Source organism: Larus michahellis, chromosome 17 (genome assembly GCF_964199755.1).
Source record: "Larus michahellis chromosome 17, bLarMic1.1, whole genome shotgun sequence".
In the NCBI taxonomy this organism is placed as follows: domain Eukaryota; kingdom Metazoa; phylum Chordata; class Aves; order Charadriiformes; family Laridae; genus Larus; species Larus michahellis.
In genome coordinates this window covers 7,414,740-7,432,208 of record NC_133912.1, presented here as the reverse complement: position 1 = coordinate 7,432,208, position 17,469 = coordinate 7,414,740, and the positions used below count along the sequence as shown (strand labels likewise).

The following is a 17,469-nucleotide window of genomic DNA, read 5'->3' as shown; positions in this document are numbered from 1 at the left end:
TTTTTTGTTTTGGTTTTCTCCTTGCAAATTTTAAAGAGAAGATTTATTCTAGGCTAATTCCCCATTTCTAACATCCTGCTCATTTCATACAGTTAGTTGACACTCTTGGATAAAATTTATCAAATTATAGGATTACCAGTGTCCCGAGTAACACAAATTGTGTCTGAAGACAGATATTATTATAATTACCATTTATGCTACCATGCATAGGTCCTCGAAACAGAATCTAGGCTGTCTTGTGTGAAAACCAAATCTACGCTCCTCCCCCCCAAGTCCCAGTTTTCCATTTTAACAAAGTGACAGTTGAGAACATCTGCCTTTGTTCCTGTCTGATAAGCAGCTGGTGGAATCAGTGATACAAGAAAGCCAGAAGTTTTGCAAAGGCTTAGCACTCACAACTGAGTCCAGATTTCTGGAGACCCATACAACCTGATTTCTCTATTTCAGCTGCAGGATTTTCAGAGCTGGACATAAACATCAAGAATAAAACCCAAACCATCCTTACCGAATAATTAAACCTTTAATACCTGTTGGTGCACAACATTTATGAGGGATTCTGGTATCCCAAAACATTTCAACTTCGCTTCCCAAGAAGAGGGAGAAGCAAGAAAAGATCATGCGATATTAGCTGACATCACAGTCGAATATGTAAAAAACATACTGATGCTTAAAAAGAAAAAAAAAAAATAAATCCTTCCTTTTCCATATCACATTAGCACATTCCCCAACTGCTTTCCTATTATTCCCCTCGTCTTTCATAAATGCCATCACATGTAGGAACACACAGAGATCACCAAAGAAGTGCATACATATGGATAAGGCATGGGGAAGTGAACCATGCTGCCTTTAATTCTCATGTCTCTACAACTCAGTAAAGGCACCAATTGCGATCAACGCAGACAAGCTGAGAAACATGCACTGTGCACAGCAGGCAGAAGTCACTCCTTCAAACCTCACTTCCCCCTGCCCCCCGCCATCTGCTACCTGGAGATTAAAGGGAGTAAAATGAACACCACAGGTTCCTGTCACAAATTTGAGCCCTTGAGAGCGTGCACTTAGAAAAGAAAAAGAATTAACAAAGAACCCCCAAACCCGCAAAACCCCTCCCTGGACTGACTTCATGACTACAGTTACTGCTGAGATTTTGGGTTGTTATTTGAGCTGTTGGATTTATTGCTTTTTTTTTTCATTTTTTAAGACATGACTAGTACAGGGAGACCAGTATTCCTGCTGCCAGTCACATCCATCATCTTGCAGAATTTCAAGCATCACTGCTAAGAAAAACATCTTCAAAGTGACATCAGAGTAAAAATGTCACACCAAGGGAGAGATATCTGTCTATGCCTCAAACTTTTTTAATGTTATGCCTTTGACAGCTTTACAACAGCTAAACAGCTTAGGTCTCAGCGAGAGATTTCGAGGCTCTTTGAGTATGAGAAGTATGACATTTTAATTAGAGGCGAAGCTTGCGATTTGCTACAAACACCCCTCTGTTTGAGGCTAAGCATGAGGAGTGCTCTTTCTGCAGCACAGCACGTGGCACCAATGGCAGCTGCACGGGTTTGAGTTCTGCTTTTCCCCCCCAGAGCCCCAGGCACCACTGTAGTCAGCACTACTGGTGCTAATGGGGCCTTTCCACAGAGAAACCACTTGTCCTCTCCACCCCACCCAGGAGCCACTGCCAGCAGCAGGTTGAGTTTAGGATCATCTTAAACTTTAACACAAAGGCGAAGCAAAACGGGCCTCACGTGATAACTTTTTCAGCAGTTTCTTCCTTCTCTCTCTCTCTCCCCCCCTGGAACCCAGGTCTGTGGTTTCTCCTGTCTGCCACGTTCTGTGAGCATCCCAGCAGACGCCCGATAGCTATGAGGCTGGCTGGGCCACCAATCTCCCAGGCTCCTCCTTGTTCTGAACTTAAGAGAAAGGATGCTCACTGTGCAACCCTGAGAACTCTCTGGAGAGAGTTGGAGACAGGAGACAGCTTTGGAGACAGCTCACTGCTGCCCAACTACAGTTAAGCAAAGAAAAGATGTACTTGCTTCAAAATACTCCTGTGAAATAATGAAGCTAGGGCACCTCATGAGAATGTCTGAATGTGAGGTGTTGAAGGACATCCTTATGGGAGCAAAGTTTAACTATTTCCACTGCAAGTGTTACTATGAAGGAATCCTCCCCCAGAATGTGCGGGTGGGTGTTAGCCAGCCAGCCATTCCCAAGTTTGCAGTTGTTGATGACATGTAATGCAATTTGCCTTTGGTATGCCACAGAATCCAAGAAGGTAACTATAACATCAGCAAGACGTGTGGAAAGGTATTGTCTTTTTCAGTTTTCTGTGACATGAAGCCATCAGAAATAGAAGATATTAGCCACAGACCTGCTATCTGAATGATATAACCAATATAACCATCTTGACTGCCAAGCTTACATCAAGGCACTGAGAAAGCACAGAGAACAGACAGAAGAACAACTGTATCATTTCAGAGCTCAACAATTGTGACTAGTTTCAGTGCATTAAATTGCAGGCTTTCCCTGATTAATGAGAAATGGATATCCCCACCCAGGCACCTCTGTGTGTGAAAGGTCCATTGAAGGAGGGCGGCATTCTGAGAGTCACTTGGGACCTTGGCCTTTACTCTTCAGTTAGCTGTCTTCTCTCAATTCCTTGGTCACTGACTTAATGCAAAAGATGTCATTATCCTCTCCCACTTCAACTGATGAGTAAGAAAAAGCATCAGCAGCAGAATAGCCTCTTTCAAAACGCTGCCTGTGTCCATGCCCTGGACTGAAGACAGGGCATATTTAACAGCCAACACTGGGAAACAGCTCTGGATTTCAGAGCTAGGCTTCAAAGCTAAACAGATGGCTTTAGCTCTCTGGCAGGGAAATACTATAATGGCTAAAAAAAGATCGGGGACCATACTGAGAAAGTGACACTCCCCCTTCATCTGAAGTGCAATTCTGCAGATGTTCTCTCTGTGCATAGTGCCCAATTCTTACAAAATTGAACATCATCCATGAACAAGAACTTAATTGGGAGTCATCTGAAATAATACAGTTTATGCATGTGCGATCTTTATATTACCCAAGGCATCCCCAGGGAGATACAACTGGGGAAAGAAAGGAAAAAAACTAAGGAGATATTAGCACAGGTGACTGAAAGTTCATTCCATATTGTATGGTGGGTTCCTTTGTCTCAATTACAGCAGCCTCTAATGCTGCTCTGTACATCTGTATTATGCGTTAGTATTTTAAGTCACTGTAAAAATGAAAGTGAAATTAGTAAAGGTTGGGCTTTTTAATCTTCTCAAGATTTGGGTGTTATCAAGCAGAGCTTAATGAATCACTTCAACTTTTTCCATAACATCATCCGTTTCCCCACAGAAAATGGTTCAATTGAAAACAACATCAACTATATCCCTTCATAATGTAATAAAATTAAGTCTCTTGTACGCAGACAGAAGAAAACCTTTTTTGGCATACAGAAAATATGGAAGTTTTCCTTCAAGATCTGAAGGCAGGTAATTGCAAGGCCATATTGCAGACATGGTAATTGTATTCCCACCATGCAAGGCAGGATACTGGACAGCCCATTCAAGCAGCAGGCAAGCCTGGAAGCCAAAGACTTCTATACCGTGGAACAGAGAGAGTAAACTGAGCAGCTTCCCGCTTTTGTGTTTCAGTAAAGGACCTTGCTCCTGCATCTGCCGTTCTCCAGAGCTGCAGCTGATCCTGCTTCTCCCACAGAGAAGCAGCCCATAGCCTGCCCTTGGGGATGTAGCCTGGCCCCCGTTTCTACCCAGTTTATCTAATGTACTCGTGACATGTTCCACTGGTCAAATGTCAAAAGGAAAATAAATGCATGAGAAGTGACTAAAAGATTTTTAATAACAGGCATTATCATTACAATCATCCCTCCTGATCTTTTATTTAGCGTAGTCCAGAGAGGTTCAGTGGGTTAAAGCTAATCTAAGGAAAAGCATGCTGTATTAAACAATGAAATATATTTATGACTCACGCATCACAATATAGCTTAGCTCTCAGAGCATTTTAAACCTGAAATTCTGCTCCGTTCTGATCAAACAACTGCCAGCTTTTCCTGGACAACACGCATTTCTCAGACACACCAACTCTAGAGGAAGCCACTGAACAGAACTTCCCTGTATTTCCCAATTGTAGTTGTTGGCCAGAGCTCCCTCTCATATGCCATTCACCCTTGTTCACATGAGGTACCAGTACAACATTTCCAAATGGCTAAAGCACTAAAGATGACACTGGAATACCAGCAGAGCAAACAAGAACAATTACTGATGTTCAGCTAGAGGAGACGGTCTCCAGCACAGTCATGTTTCTTTTCAGCCCTAGCGCAGCTACTGGAGCTTTACCAGCTGTCTGTTCAGACCTAGTAAGCCTGTTTGTCTGGAGCCCACCATTCTCTCACTGTAGGAAACAAATTACGCGTTTGCATTATTGCTTTGGCTTGCTTGCTGGGACCTGAAGTGTGCTGCATGCACAAATAGATTTTGCTGTTTCTCCATCTATAAAGGACAAAAAGCAACACTTGCCAAAGTAATGACTCTCAGCTAATAATGTCCATCAGGAAAGAGGCATCTTCTCCCCTGCAGAGCTGTGGATTATTTGTTTACATTGCAGCACCTTTCCAGCGAAGATGATGAAAGTCAGTCATCATCCCAGGCATGTTTTGGAAGTGCTTGGCAAATCATGGTAGGATTGTCACAGGCTGCACAAAAGCGCTATTTACTGTGACAAAAGAATCAAGTCCATGAAGACTACATGTTCTCCAGAAAAGTAATCAAGCTCTAGAATCAAGAATTATTTCCCAGCAGAGACATAACCTAAACCTTGACCTGAAAACAGACAGTTCTCTTGTGTATCAACTGTTAAGAAACAACTTCTTTGGGGCTAGAAAGTCCCCTTTGCTCTCAAGCCAGCATACTGAGTGACCTACTCCACTACCTAACTCACTGTTGAAGCAATTTCCCTGATTCTTCACCTCTAAAAACAACCCCCAGAAATAGGACCAGACATAAAAATAGGATGCATTTGTCATAAAGCCTGTTCTACTCATCCACAGAAGCATATTTTCAGCAGAAAAAAAATTAATCCAGAGAATTGAATTCAATACCTTAAGCACTGCTTTCCAGAAGACCCCATCTCTTCAAAGACTTCACCAAGGCTCTTAGAGACAAACCTTTTAAGATACTACATGCAGCTGACTGTTATAAGCCCCACCTGTCTGTTTCCACAGAAATTTCCACCTGCCAACTTTCCCAGCTGCTCAGTGCTCTTGGGGGGGAGTGGAGCTATAAGAATTTGGGGTAAACCAAATGAGATACTGCTTTTTTAAGTAGGAACTCTTTCAACCGGTCTATGAAACTCCCACAGCAGCATTTTGTAGTTAAGACTAGAGGTTATTGGTAGTCCTCATGGCAGGGAACAGGATTCAGAATGGCACACACTTTTTGGCTTATCCTTAGAGCCATCTTTCTAATGACAGCCTCAGTGTTTAAAGCCTGAAGTGTGGAGGTGGTCAATAAGTAATTTGAATGCTTAGGAAAGAAGCTCTTGGCTCTTTATTTTTCTGAAGGAATGGAGTGGAATTACTCTGGAATTTCTTTTCTCTGTGTTGCATCCATTTACATACTTCCTACTAGTGATTTTTCTTCCTTCCTTGTTTTGTTTTATTCTGGCTACAAAAATGAGATGTCAGAAAATCTGACACGTTGCTGTACCATATGCTCTGTGCCTATTTCCAGCAGCAGGTGAGAATCTCATGATTCAACTCCCACCTGTGGCAAGGCAATTTTACACCAATCTGCTCTATAGGAAAACATGGAATAAAAGCAATAAACTCTGTGGAAGACATGTATATATATGAGTTACTGTGCACAGTGTCAGCATTGCAGATATGAAAAGAGAGTACATATATCCATTTCCATCCCTGCACAGGAAGTATTAAAACAGGAAAGCATTGCCTAAAGCCAGCATCACCAAGCCAAAATGTTTTACAGGCTTGGTCAGACTGGAAAATAAATTGTCAGCTTCCTTCTGCAGCTCCAGTTGCTTCTACTCTTTTAGCGTTCATATTTAGAAACTTCTATTAAAAAAAAAAAAAGAAAAAAGTGGTATTTTCCTGTAATCACCAGGTGACAGGTTATGCTGGTTTAAGGCATAGCACCTGATATTGGAAAAGTCAAGTCATAAATGCCAGACTTGATGAATCTACAAATCTGTCCTTCCTGGAACGAATTTGGGTCTTGAAATCTTAGCATCATTCACCAGAGTCCCATTCCCCACTCTATTCATCAACGAGTCCTTGCCTTGAAGCAGCGTAATGATGTTTTCTCTCTGATGTCTAATTGCCAACTGGAGGGCTGTACAGCCAGTGATATCTTCCACGTCAAGCAGAGCACCAGCCTTAATCAAGGTCTTTATAATGGCCATATTGCCCTTGAGGACAGCAAGGTGCAAGGGGGTCCATCCCATTTTGTTCCTAGCATTGACATCTGCCTTGCACTCCAGAAGATTGATGACAGTCAAAAAGGAGCCCCGCTGGACTGCAAAATGGAGGGGGGCCCACTCTGACTTCTCAGCAATATTGGGATCTGCCCCACATCTCAATAGCTCACAGACTACTGGTTCATCACTGTAGCGAGTAGCCAAGTGAAGTGGTGTCCAGTCCATGCTTCCTTTGGCATTCAGTTTGGCACGGCTATCTTTTAGCAGGTGGATGATTTCAATGTGTCCTTTGAAAGAAGCCAGGTGCAGGGGAGTCCAACCTTTGTCTGTCCTTAGCTCCACATTAGCGCCGTATTTGATGAGTTTCTCACAGATGAGATACTTCCCCCTCACCACAGCCAGGTGCAGGGCACTATAATGATTTTGATCCAGGCTGTTGACAGAGGTCCCGTTCTTCAGCAAATAATGGACTACCCTGAACTTTCCCCTCTCCACAGCAACATGAAGTGGGGTTCTATGGTTCTTCTGCTTTTTTTCCAGGTCTGCTCCTTGACTGGCAAGCAGCTTCACCAAGCTGACGTGTCCAAAGCAAGCTGCCACATGGAGGGCAGTTTTCCCATCAACCTCTTGGGTGTTGGAATCAGCCTGGCGAGATAGCAGTACTCGGGCCACATTCTCAAAGTTGTTTTGTGATGCCAAGTGCAGAGGGGTCCACCCATCATGCTCTTGAGCATTTACTTGTGCCTGGTGGTCCAGCAAAAGGCGTACAATTCTGTCATCCCCATTCTGAGCAGCGAAGTGAAGAGGTGTCCAACCATCATCATCAGGCATATTGATGTCTGCATCATGCTCTATCAGAACTGAGCAGATCTCTGGTGACCTCTTCTGAACAGCCATAATGAGTGGGGTGTAGCCACAGACTACCTGGCTGTTCACATTGGCTTTACAGCTCAAGAGAAATTTCACTTTTTCTACATTTCCCTGGATCACCATGAGGTGAAGCAATGTGAGGCCATTTTCATGGACTCTACAGATTTCCTCAGACAAGATGTCCTCTGGACTTTCAACCTCACTGTAAGAAGGTGGGATACAAACCACCTGATTATCAGTTTCTAAAGGCGGGGAAACAAAAACAAGAGAGAGTAAGACCAAGTGAAATAGCTTGGTGTGCACAAGATGGGAGGGAGAGCACGTGAATCTTCATACTATGAAATGAAATAAACGTCATTTTAGAGATAGGCAATATGAAATGAGGCAAGACAACTACATGCAAGCCCTTAGAAAGCAGCGGGACATTTGGCTTCTCCCTCACAGGAACTGTATCTGCTATTTCCTGCATAGTTCATTTTGCTTAACTTGAAAAGAAAACTATCTTGAGCCACAATCTTATCACTGGAGAGCGAGGAAATAGGCTATTTTTTGTAGGCTTCCCCTTCTTTATTTTTGAATTATAAAGAAAGTCCCCTACTTACCACCCCTTCTGATGTCTTGGGGGAAGGTGAACTCTTCTTTGTCACTCTCGTTTTCATGAAGGGGAAAAGAAAAATCCGTAAGACAAAATGCTTATTTGCATTCTGTAATGTTTGCACAGAGTTGTTCTTTGCTACTGCTCTAGAATTTTGTATTATCACCCTAGTATTTTTTATCCAATCCTGTTACTGCATCCAAAACTCAGCAGAGCAAATCATGACACTAACAGGAATGTGGGAGCCTAAAAATTATCTCAGGATACCGGTGAGATGTTTCCTCCTCTTACTCATTTACTCCTGAGCATAAGTTTATTCTACTTCCTTATTGCAGCATGTGCCCATGGCAGCATCCCAGCTAGTAGTCGTCTTTGTCGTATAGGGAACCCAAACAACCCCACCTCCTCAATTCTCTATACTCGGGCATTTTGTTTCTCGATGACTGCACAACTAGGCAAAACCTCAAAATAGCAATAGTTCTCAACTGCCACTTCTCCCTGTATGAAGCTGTCTTCAAGGCACAATTACACTCCAGTAGCTAGGCTAAAATTGTGGCTATCCTGAAACCTGATTTTTGCTTAGTCAGAGAAACACAGGAATTTAATTTTTTTTTTTTCCTTCTAGGAGACTTGTTTAAACCCGAATGCCCTTAGTTCCATGGAGCTGGAAAATTGCCATCTGAGCACAAATGCCAGTGCCATGAGCAGAACCCCCCTGATTCTGTGTCTGCTTGAGCTTCTTTTAATGACTCTGGCCTACATGATAAACCCATTTCTGAGCAGGTAGAAAGAAGGGTCTTCCTCTAGGACTGTCTATCATTTAGAACACTGGCCAGCTTGCTAATTTTATTTCCAAGTTTCCTATCCTCATAAATGAATTACAGATGTACAACCCATGCAAACACACTGCACGAAGGTTGCTGAGGCGCCCTTGTCTGATGACAAACAGCGATGAGAGAGGAAACACATTCTCAAGAACTGGTAAGAACAGGGAAAGGACTCAAGGGAATTTCCCAAGCGGTCCTGGGAAGCCTTCCTCACCTGTTGGTTCCCAGAGATGGCAGGCTTGTGGGACATCTTCCTAACAAGGCGCTCATTCTCTGGATCCACTACAAGGCTTTGTATCAGTGACAGCAGCATGTCTGTTTCTACAGGGATATCTACCAGAGAAAAAAGACTGTTAGCTGTGCGGACTACCCAGATGTTCAGAACCCAGTCAGTACCCAAGGCTGTGGAAGTCTTCCATGTGTCCTCCACATAGGGAGGAAGGAAAGAGGGAGAAAGAGGATGTGTTGACAGCAAATAGGTACCAAACATTTTCAAGGCAACAGGCCATTTAACTGCCAAAGAGTTATATGCAAGCTTATCCCCCACTTGTTAATCCATGCGTCTGACCCTTGGCTAATCCATATCGCAATTGGATACTACACCTGTAAAGCTTGGCCTTTGCTTAGGGTCTTGGTCCCAACACCTCTTCATCAAGTCAATCATCTGCTGGCATTCGCCTGGCCAGTCATTGCTGATGGGTTCTAGGCAGGGCCTCTTCCCTGCTGCAACCTTGACTATAATGGCCATCATGTTGGCTCCTGAAAAAAAGCAATATGCACTGGGCTTTTTCTCTGTGAAGATGTCTGTAATAAACATTTAATAAGTGCAGAGCACACAAGAAGTGTTCATATTTACCTGCGTAAGGTTTCTTCTGCATAAGTACCTCCCAAATGACAATTCCAAAGCTGCAGGCAATGAGAGATCATGAGCAACCACTCCCATACGTACACAAACATAAAATTCACTTATTGCTTTCATGTTCTTGAGAAATGGAAAAATTAGGAAAGAAGTTCTTCAGGATGGAAGGCTTTCATCCCCCACACCAAAAGGACAAGATCTTATGAATCATCACATACATGTCTGATGCCTCAGCAAAAGGGTTGGTGTAGTGAATAAGGGTCTTATAACATTTCCTGTGAAAGTCAGGCTCTCGGTGCCTTTTTTTCACTCTATTCACATTGGGTTTTAGAGCCCTTTACTACTGCAAGTTTGTGTGGCCATGCAAATCCTCCTTTGCTTCTTGTCTTGGGTTACTGTGTAGTGTAGTGGCTAAGGAGCTGACAGATTACCAGAGCATATATATGTAGCTTTGCTTAAGTGAGCTGCAAAGTGCTTTGACCAAAAGGAAAAAAGTAAAGTTGAAACCTTTTCGCCACCTGTTACTGACCAAAAGGAAGCTGAATACTAAAGCAGACTGGCAATATTACAGTTGTTTTAAAATCAATGTAAGCAGCAAGTGCTATGAAAGAGCAGACACTGTCTGTTCTGAGCTCTAATCTTACTCCTTTTCTATAATAACGTCCAGCAACCCAACAGGGTGTGCTGGAACCTAAGGCAATACAGCCTGCCGCTCACATGGGATCAGTGCTGCACAGGGGCACATCTGGTAAGAGAGAGACGTTTATCCACAGACAATCCCACTTGCCATCACTGAGGTTGGAGTACCACATGTCACTCACAGCGTGTTCCCCACCAAGGACATTATGCAAAGCAGAGAGCCAGAATATAAACAAAGCGAGGCAATGTGCCAGTCTCTCCTGCTCTGCACAAGAGCTAGGTGGCAACCCTGTGTGACCACTGAACAGAAAGGCAGCCCTTACCTGTACACATCATATTTGATTCCTGGGGGCTTGCTGTTCTGGAGAAACATTTCTGGTGGGATGTAGCTCAAAGTGCCTCTCAAAGCAGAGCTTTCAATATATTGCATTCGGCTAGACTGCTCCATCCATTTTGATAGCCCAAAGTCTGAGATCTGTAATCAGAAAAAAAATCAGAGCATCCCGCGTAATGCTCACCATCTCACCCCTCCTTATTTTAGCTGGGAAACACCTCCATCCTTCACGATCAGGGATATAAAGAGGTACCTAGCAGCTGAAGCTTCATAAAACCCTGGTTAAATTGTAGTCAGTGCCTTTCACTTAGTCCAGGAGATCCGCATTTCCTCCTAAATTGGAGCCTTAAATTCCCGGTTCTGGCACAGATTACTTGTATGCTCTTGAGAATACCATGTAAATTGTTTACCAGCTGCTTCTTATAAGCCCCACTGGTCAATCTTTCATTGAGTGCTCCTGAAGAACCTAACTTATTAGGATTCTGGACTCATTTGGCAAAAATAACCTGTCTCTTATTTGAGAAATAAGCTGTCACTACAAACACAGCACTAAGGTCATACCTTGACATGCATATTCCCATCTAGGAGAATGTTCCCTGGTTTTAGATCTAAGTGCAGCAAAGGAGGTGTCATGCTATGCAGGAAATTCATAGCCAGGCTCATCTCATGGATAACCCGGAATTTGAGCTGCCATGACATTTTGTGAGTGGGAAGAATTTTCTCCAAGGACCCTCTTGCCATATACTCCATTACTATCCCCAAAGGACTGTTGCAGACCCCATAGATGGTGACAATGTGCTGGAATTTGATTTTCTCCATCTTGGTTGCCTCTTCCATTAGACAGTTCATACTGGTCCTGGAAAAATAAAAAAGAGAAAAGTGGAACCAAGACATGCTATCAGTTGATTCACAGGCTGTTACTGTATAGTAGCTTAGTGATATCCAGCAGCCCTGTCTACCCCAAAAAGATTCATTCCAATTTGCCCCTTGAATTGGTGATATTGCAACCACACACATCATGATCTTTCACGGATTAAAATCTAGCATACAAGGTGCTATGACTTTTGAAAACAAGCCAAGGATTGCCTGGGCAAATTCAACCACTAGGCTCCTAGAGAAAGCGATCCAAACTTCCATCTCAGTCCAGCTCTTAGAAGACCTTCAGTGATCACCGAAAGCCTGGTCCACGTGCTTGTTTTCACACTGTGGTGAAATTCCCAAGTGATGCTTCCCTGAAAGCATGATGTCAGGAGCAGGCACAGCATGGTGAACCGTGCCTTTTTCATACACCACATGTCCACACGGCAGCCGCAGTGATGGCCTGCACGCTTCTTGCGGGCAGACAGGGTCCAAAGACACACTAACCTGCTGAGCTTGAGTATATGGAGGCTTGTATGGCCAGAGGGCATGCCTTGGCCATACCTATACCTCTGGCTGAAGCTTTCTGTCCATGAACATAGTGAATCTGGTCCCAGAGGGAGTCTAGATGTGTCTGTCCATTATTGCCAGTTTTGGCAGACGTTTCACTAAATCTTTACATTCTCCAACCTGCTAAACAAGTTGGGGTGCCTGGAGCGTGCTGACAGCAGCCAAGCAGTAAAGTGCCAAAACTGCATTTAAAAAGCACACCCTGGGAATGAATCTGAGCTTGCAACAACATTATGCCAGGCCACTAATAGCTCTAAACATAGTTCAGCTAAGCAAATCCTTCTGCCAGACTTCCTCTAGAAAGCTCCCCACAGTGAAACGTACCTCTGTATTGAGGAATCTCAAGTATTGTCTTTCCAACTGCAGAAGAAAGGCTTAACACAGGAAGACAGTTGTAACCTGCAGCATAGAGGATTACACATTGATTCTTTCCCCTCCCAGGAAAATGATGGGTGTGGAGAAAGATTTTTAACCAGGCAGGATCCTTCCAACTTGAACAAAATACAATTTTAGAATAAATAATTTCATTGTCTCGGTTGTTTTTTCAGCAGGACTGCCTATATTGTATGTGGTATTGGTGGTGGCCGCGATTACCTAGCTTTGTTTTATCTCCAGACCCAAGGTAGTCAGCAGAAGAGTCTCTGCAGGTGAGAGACAGAGCAAAAAGTAAACTGAAGGTGCAGGTGCACCATTGAGAGAAAAAAACATATTTGGAGGGTAAGACAAGTGAGGGAGCAGAGACCTTTGCTAGCCCAGCAAAAACAGCTGGAAATTCTCTGTCTCTCAGCATTCAATATGGTGATTTTAATGACTAATTTAGTTTAATATATACTCATTAGTCCAAATGTCCAGTGAAACCTGCAAACAAGTAATCAGGATGCTTTTAGGCACGTGCCCATGTTTAGTTTAAGATGGCTACACTTCAACCTCCAGATTTCAACCCCAATTGTTCTGAATAAGCGTTCCTTTCCCACTTGCACATGCACATCACGCACACACAGAAAGAAGGAATGAACAAACGAACTCCACATCACTAGTGTTTTTTCCACTCCCTTTAGGTACTTAAAAACCTTACTTCCCAGGGAGAAGTAGCCACATAAAAATTTCCTTCGGGGTTTTAGCACCACGTCACCGCAGGTGGCTCTAACTGACAGCTTGAACTGCTGAGTGAAAAGAAACCGCATGGTTACCTCTCCACGCCGGAGTCCTGCAGCAGGTACGGAGAGCATTTCACTGCATAAACTGTCCTCCACCTCTTGTGCTTGACTTGGTACACATGCCCAAAGCCTCCGCTGGCCACTTTAATCCAGTCTTCTTCAAAATCCTCCTTATTAAAAACAGTTAAGCTGCCCAGTTGCCGGTCTTTCTCCGAAGTCATGACAGAAAAGGCAGCCTGGCTATCTGCCTCCTGCTCAGGCGGTATCAAAGAAGAATAAAGGAGCTCTTCCTACTTCTGACTTGCATAGGGAGGTAGGGGGTTACCCGAGGTGAGCCATGTTACTTACTGCCAAGAGGTGGATCCCAAGTGTCACTCTCATTTGGTAGGCAGAGGAGCTACATTACTTAATTACAGGCACTCCTGCCAGCCTCCTGCGCTGAGCTTGGCCAGGCTGGGTACATGTCTACACTTCCATAAGGCTGCCCTTCTCTTTCACATCAAGCACTGGGTGGGTAAATGCTGAAAGAATACAAGATGAAAAACTGTGCAACGCAACAATCCTTTAGCAATTGCACTGTGCTGAAGATGGGATTCCTCACCTGAGGCACGAGTGTACGCTGAGTGAAAGTGAGACAGACTGATATTTCAAGGGAAGGAAGGCCTTACACAGAGAGAAATCCACAAGGCTCCTATGCAGCACTGCATGTGACCTGGATAAAGAAGAAAAGTGGAAAACACTCCAAAAAGCTGAAGTACAGAGAAGACCCCAGAACTAGCATGTGGCAAACATGAGTGTATGAACCTGAGAAAACACTTAAACAGAAACGCAACTAACATGGTGAGCCAGAGCGATTACCTCAGGGATAAAGTATGCCATCAAATGCCTGCAAAGGGCATTTGAAGAGACAAGCGAATACTGAAGAGCTGGTCTGAGCAGTTTAACCATTGCCATGTGAGCACTAGTAACAGCTTTTAGTTGTTTTGTACCTTGACTCCCCAAGCTGTAAAAAGGGTTTAATGACACTCATCTGGGCCTTGGGCATATATGTCTTTAACAGCTTAACACTATGTAGATAAATCTATGTTAAATACAATGTGATGCTGGTTTGCTTAGCGCTACTGCAGTACAAATAATAATTAGTATTTCTGAAGGGCAATTATTATTGAGCCTTGATCTGAAATTTTTAGCTAGACATCAGACCTGAAGAAATTCTTGGAGGAAGACTGATCCAGGTGGAATTACAAGCTACTTCTCTGTTACAGTTGACACAAGGTGCTCTGGCAATGGCCCATCACTCACAACTGTGAGGCTTTGGGGAAAGAAGGAAAAGGGAAAAAGCCAGCCAGGCTCTGCAGCCTTTTAGGGGGAAAAAAAGCATCAGAATCTGCCACAATTATAACTAATTCCCTGCCCACTCCTTGGCTGCTGCCCACCAAGTGCGATGCTTCTGGCCCAGGTACCGCCCCTAGCCACCTCCACTCCCACTTACCAGCACTCACCTGCCAACACAACTTCAGAGCTGAGGACAAGCGCGATGGGGGTCCATTCACTTGTGGTCAGGCACAGGCAGGACAAGACCTCACCAAAATGCTCAAGTTTTATTGTAGAAAGTTCAAGAGAAGATGAGGGACTGGAGAAAAACACTCCACAGTTGCAGAGCAGCAGCAGCACAGCCACTGCTTCACTTCCTCCACAGACCTTACAGCTGTGCTGCATTTATTGGCAGTTAGCTCAGGCACCTTCCAGAGTCTGTCTCAACTTTAATGGCATTAAAATAAAAGGTTAAGAAGTGAGACAGTCACGCTGATCATTTACACCTTTGTTGACAACAGCAACTTCCATTTCTTGAAATGAACCTTTCCTGCTTTTGCCCCAAACTGGGGAGCAATTTTACCCCAGTCCACGCCAAAGAACACCTTGACTGTGGAAATGGTGCTCAAGCTCACTAGTTTGCAATTGTGATGCTTTCTTTTGAATTTCCTAAGGTGCAAGCTTGCAGTGCTGCTCTGAAGCAAATGGGAATACTGCAATTATCCATAGCCCTCCTCAGCCTCCTGAGGCAGAACGATAGAGGCTGTGATGGTCAGGGCTGTGGCCTTGCCCGCCCTCAAAAACCCACCCCCTATTTGCTCTGCACACGTCATGTGTGCGGTGCAATTTTGCTGGCATCAGCTAAAGTACAGCTAGGCAGGAAAGTAGCTAAAGCTAACACACTAACACACCATCAGAGAAAGCATTTTATTGGGTGCCCCCCTGCACTGAATAGCTGGGAAAAGGGAGACAACAGAAGCTGTTTCGGGAGAGGGAGAAGGAACATCTTCTTCCAGAGGCTGAGGTCCAGCGGCTTCCTCGCCCGTGCAGGTGCTGAAAGAGAAGCATTCAGAACAGGGGAAACCACCTTAAAATCCCTGCTCCCGAGTACTCGTTCCCCGGGGTGCACACAGCCTCAAAGGACACTCTGGGTGTCTGCGCAGCCCCTCCACTCCCCACATCTGGTACAGCAGTATCAAGCTACAAAAAGTAGTTTTGAGACAACTTTGGGAAGTCACATCATCTTAACACAGAATCGGAGCACTCCTAAAAATCTCGGGAACTGCCATGAGCCAAGTACCTGCTCCAGAGGCACAGAAAACATCCCCAAAGGGCCAGGGATGCTTTAGGCGACCGCAGCTCCGAAGATAGGGAGATCCCCTGCCCAAGAGTGCCTTTCTCGTGCCCTTTCTTCAGTCTGCTGCCGCTCCTCTTCTCCCTCGCTCTTGCCTGGCGGTTCCTTCCACAAACGACGGCTCCACCAGCAGCTGCTGCAAAGGCAGGAGGACGCGCTCAGGACCGAGAAGCCCCCGCTTCCTGCCTGGAGGACAGAGGGACGCCGGGCTGGTCCCCGCAGGGAGCTCTCCAGAGCACCGTCCGACCCCGGCCGTCCTCCCACAACACACCCCCACCCCCCCACAAAAAACCTCGCAGATCGGCTTTTCTCACCACATTGGTGTTCCAGTCCCAGCGCTGCCGCCTGTGGAGTTCCAGCTGGTGCCAGAGCTGGGCTCGGAGGTGGACGCCCTGGGCAAATGGAGCTAGGCATGCACAGTGGCAGCCAAAGAGCCTGCACCCCTGCTTACAGGGGGCTCGAGCCGCTGCCTGGAATTCAAAGCGCCTGGGACTGCAGGGCACTGGTCTGGCCCTGACTTACAGGGCAGCCCTGGTCCCACAGGCCCTCCGAGGCTCCTTCTCTCCAATTCAGGGACACCCTGACCCGCACCCACTAACGGGGCGGTCACCCCACACCGGCTGCCAGCAGAGCACTATCAAGAGTGTACTTTCTGCGCTGAAGGCAGGAGACTCGGCAGCAGTGGCTGGTGACTAGCAAGGGCTTTTCCCGGGAGGTTTTAGGGGCTTGGGCAGAAGAACGTTCTGTGGGTTCCTTGCCACTTGGGAGAAGCTGCCGCTTCAATGCAGAGCAGCTGTTTGGGAAGTGGCTGGTGTTTGGGGCCTGCAAGTGACATTTGCCACCCTAAACCTGCTGCGCTGCCCTGCCCTGCCCTGCCCTGCCCTGCCCTACCCTATCGTGCCCTGGTCCCCTTTCCCTCTGCTCTCAGCTGGGGAGAAAGAGAACCCCCGGGGAAGGCAAAAGATGGGGGGGAAGGGGCCCTTTCCACCGGCCTGCAAGCAGGGCCCGGGTCCTGCCCAGGAAGCCCTGACACTGGGCTTAATGGCGTTGAACTGGGCCGCCCCCCCAGAAACAGGGCCAGGGCCTCTCCTCTGTAAAGCCCCCAGGATGCTGGGCACCACACGGCGCCCAAGATGTCTAAGCCAAGGGGGGTAGGGGGTGAAGGGGGGAAGGACGGCCAGAAACCAGGGACCGGGGACCGCCGTGGGGAGATCTCTCCGAGGGCCGGCTTCCCCCTGTTCTCCGGGCGGAGGCGCTTGCGCTCCTGTGAAAAGACTGCACCGTCCCCCCCAGCAACAACTCCTAGACAAGAAAGAAAGAAAGAAAGAACAGGCATCAAACGTGTGTGTGGAACCACGAGGCAAGAGCGAATAGGAGGAGGAGCGGCAGGCTGAAGAAAGGGAAAGAGAAAAGCAAAGAGAGGCACTCTAAGCAAAGGGAGCTCCCTGTCACCAGGGATGCAGTCAAACAAGAGCATCCTTGGCACTTTTGGGAAGGTTTTTATGACTTTGGGGGAGGTACTTGGCTCAATGCCGTTCCCTGGGTTTTTAGAAGCCATTCCAATTCTGTGTTAAGAAGATACAACTTCCAAATTTTTGCCCTTGAAGGGCCAGGA

The 17,469-nt window shown here is 45.7% G+C and overlaps 1 protein-coding gene and 2 long non-coding RNA genes across 4 annotated transcripts in view; all 3 read right to left on the bottom strand.

The window, feature by feature from the left end:
* The window catches only part of LOC141732290 (uncharacterized), a 58,202-nt gene extending 53,020 nt beyond the window's left edge, over nt 1-5,182 (bottom strand). For both annotated transcript variants that reach the window (XR_012584058.1, XR_012584059.1), the window contains exon 1: nt 5,144-5,182. This is a non-coding gene — a long non-coding RNA (uncharacterized LOC141732290). The remainder of the gene's footprint in view (nt 1-5,143) is intronic.
* Nucleotides 5,183-5,690: 508 nt separating this feature from the next.
* Nucleotides 5,691-13,555, bottom strand: ANKK1 (ankyrin repeat and kinase domain containing 1). The gene is made up of 9 exons (XM_074561159.1): nt 13,535-13,555; nt 13,220-13,437; nt 11,163-11,457; nt 10,591-10,742; nt 9,626-9,675; nt 9,373-9,528; nt 8,984-9,102; nt 7,950-7,995; nt 5,691-7,589 (listed from the first exon to the last, which is right to left on the bottom strand). Exons 2-9 carry the CDS (start codon nt 13,405-13,407, stop codon nt 6,241-6,243), a joined length of 2,355 nt encoding a protein of 784 aa, XP_074417260.1. The 5' UTR covers nt 13,408-13,437; nt 13,535-13,555; the 3' UTR covers nt 5,691-6,240.
* Nucleotides 13,556-15,416: 1,861 nt separating this feature from the next.
* Nucleotides 15,417-16,866, bottom strand: LOC141732342 (uncharacterized). The gene is made up of 3 exons (XR_012584070.1): nt 16,169-16,866; nt 15,801-15,990; nt 15,417-15,553 (listed from the first exon to the last, which is right to left on the bottom strand). It is a non-coding gene; the product is annotated as an uncharacterized LOC141732342 (long non-coding RNA).
* Nucleotides 16,867-17,469: the final 603 nt, after the last annotated feature.

Excerpts from the sequence above, each read along its gene's own strand:
- ANKK1 (XM_074561159.1), bottom strand. The coding sequence starts at position 13,407 with ATGACTTCGGAGAAAGACCGGCAACTGGGCAGCTTAACTGTTTTTAAT. Across the intron at positions 9,676-10,590 it reads ATCAAATATGATGTGTACAG|CTTTGGAATTGTCATTTGGG; the intron begins GTAAGGGCTGCC and ends CATTGCCTGCAG. Across the intron at positions 9,103-9,372 it reads GCAAAGGCCAAGCTTTACAG|ATATCCCTGTAGAAACAGAC; the intron begins GTGTAGTATCCA and ends TTTCTCTGGTAG.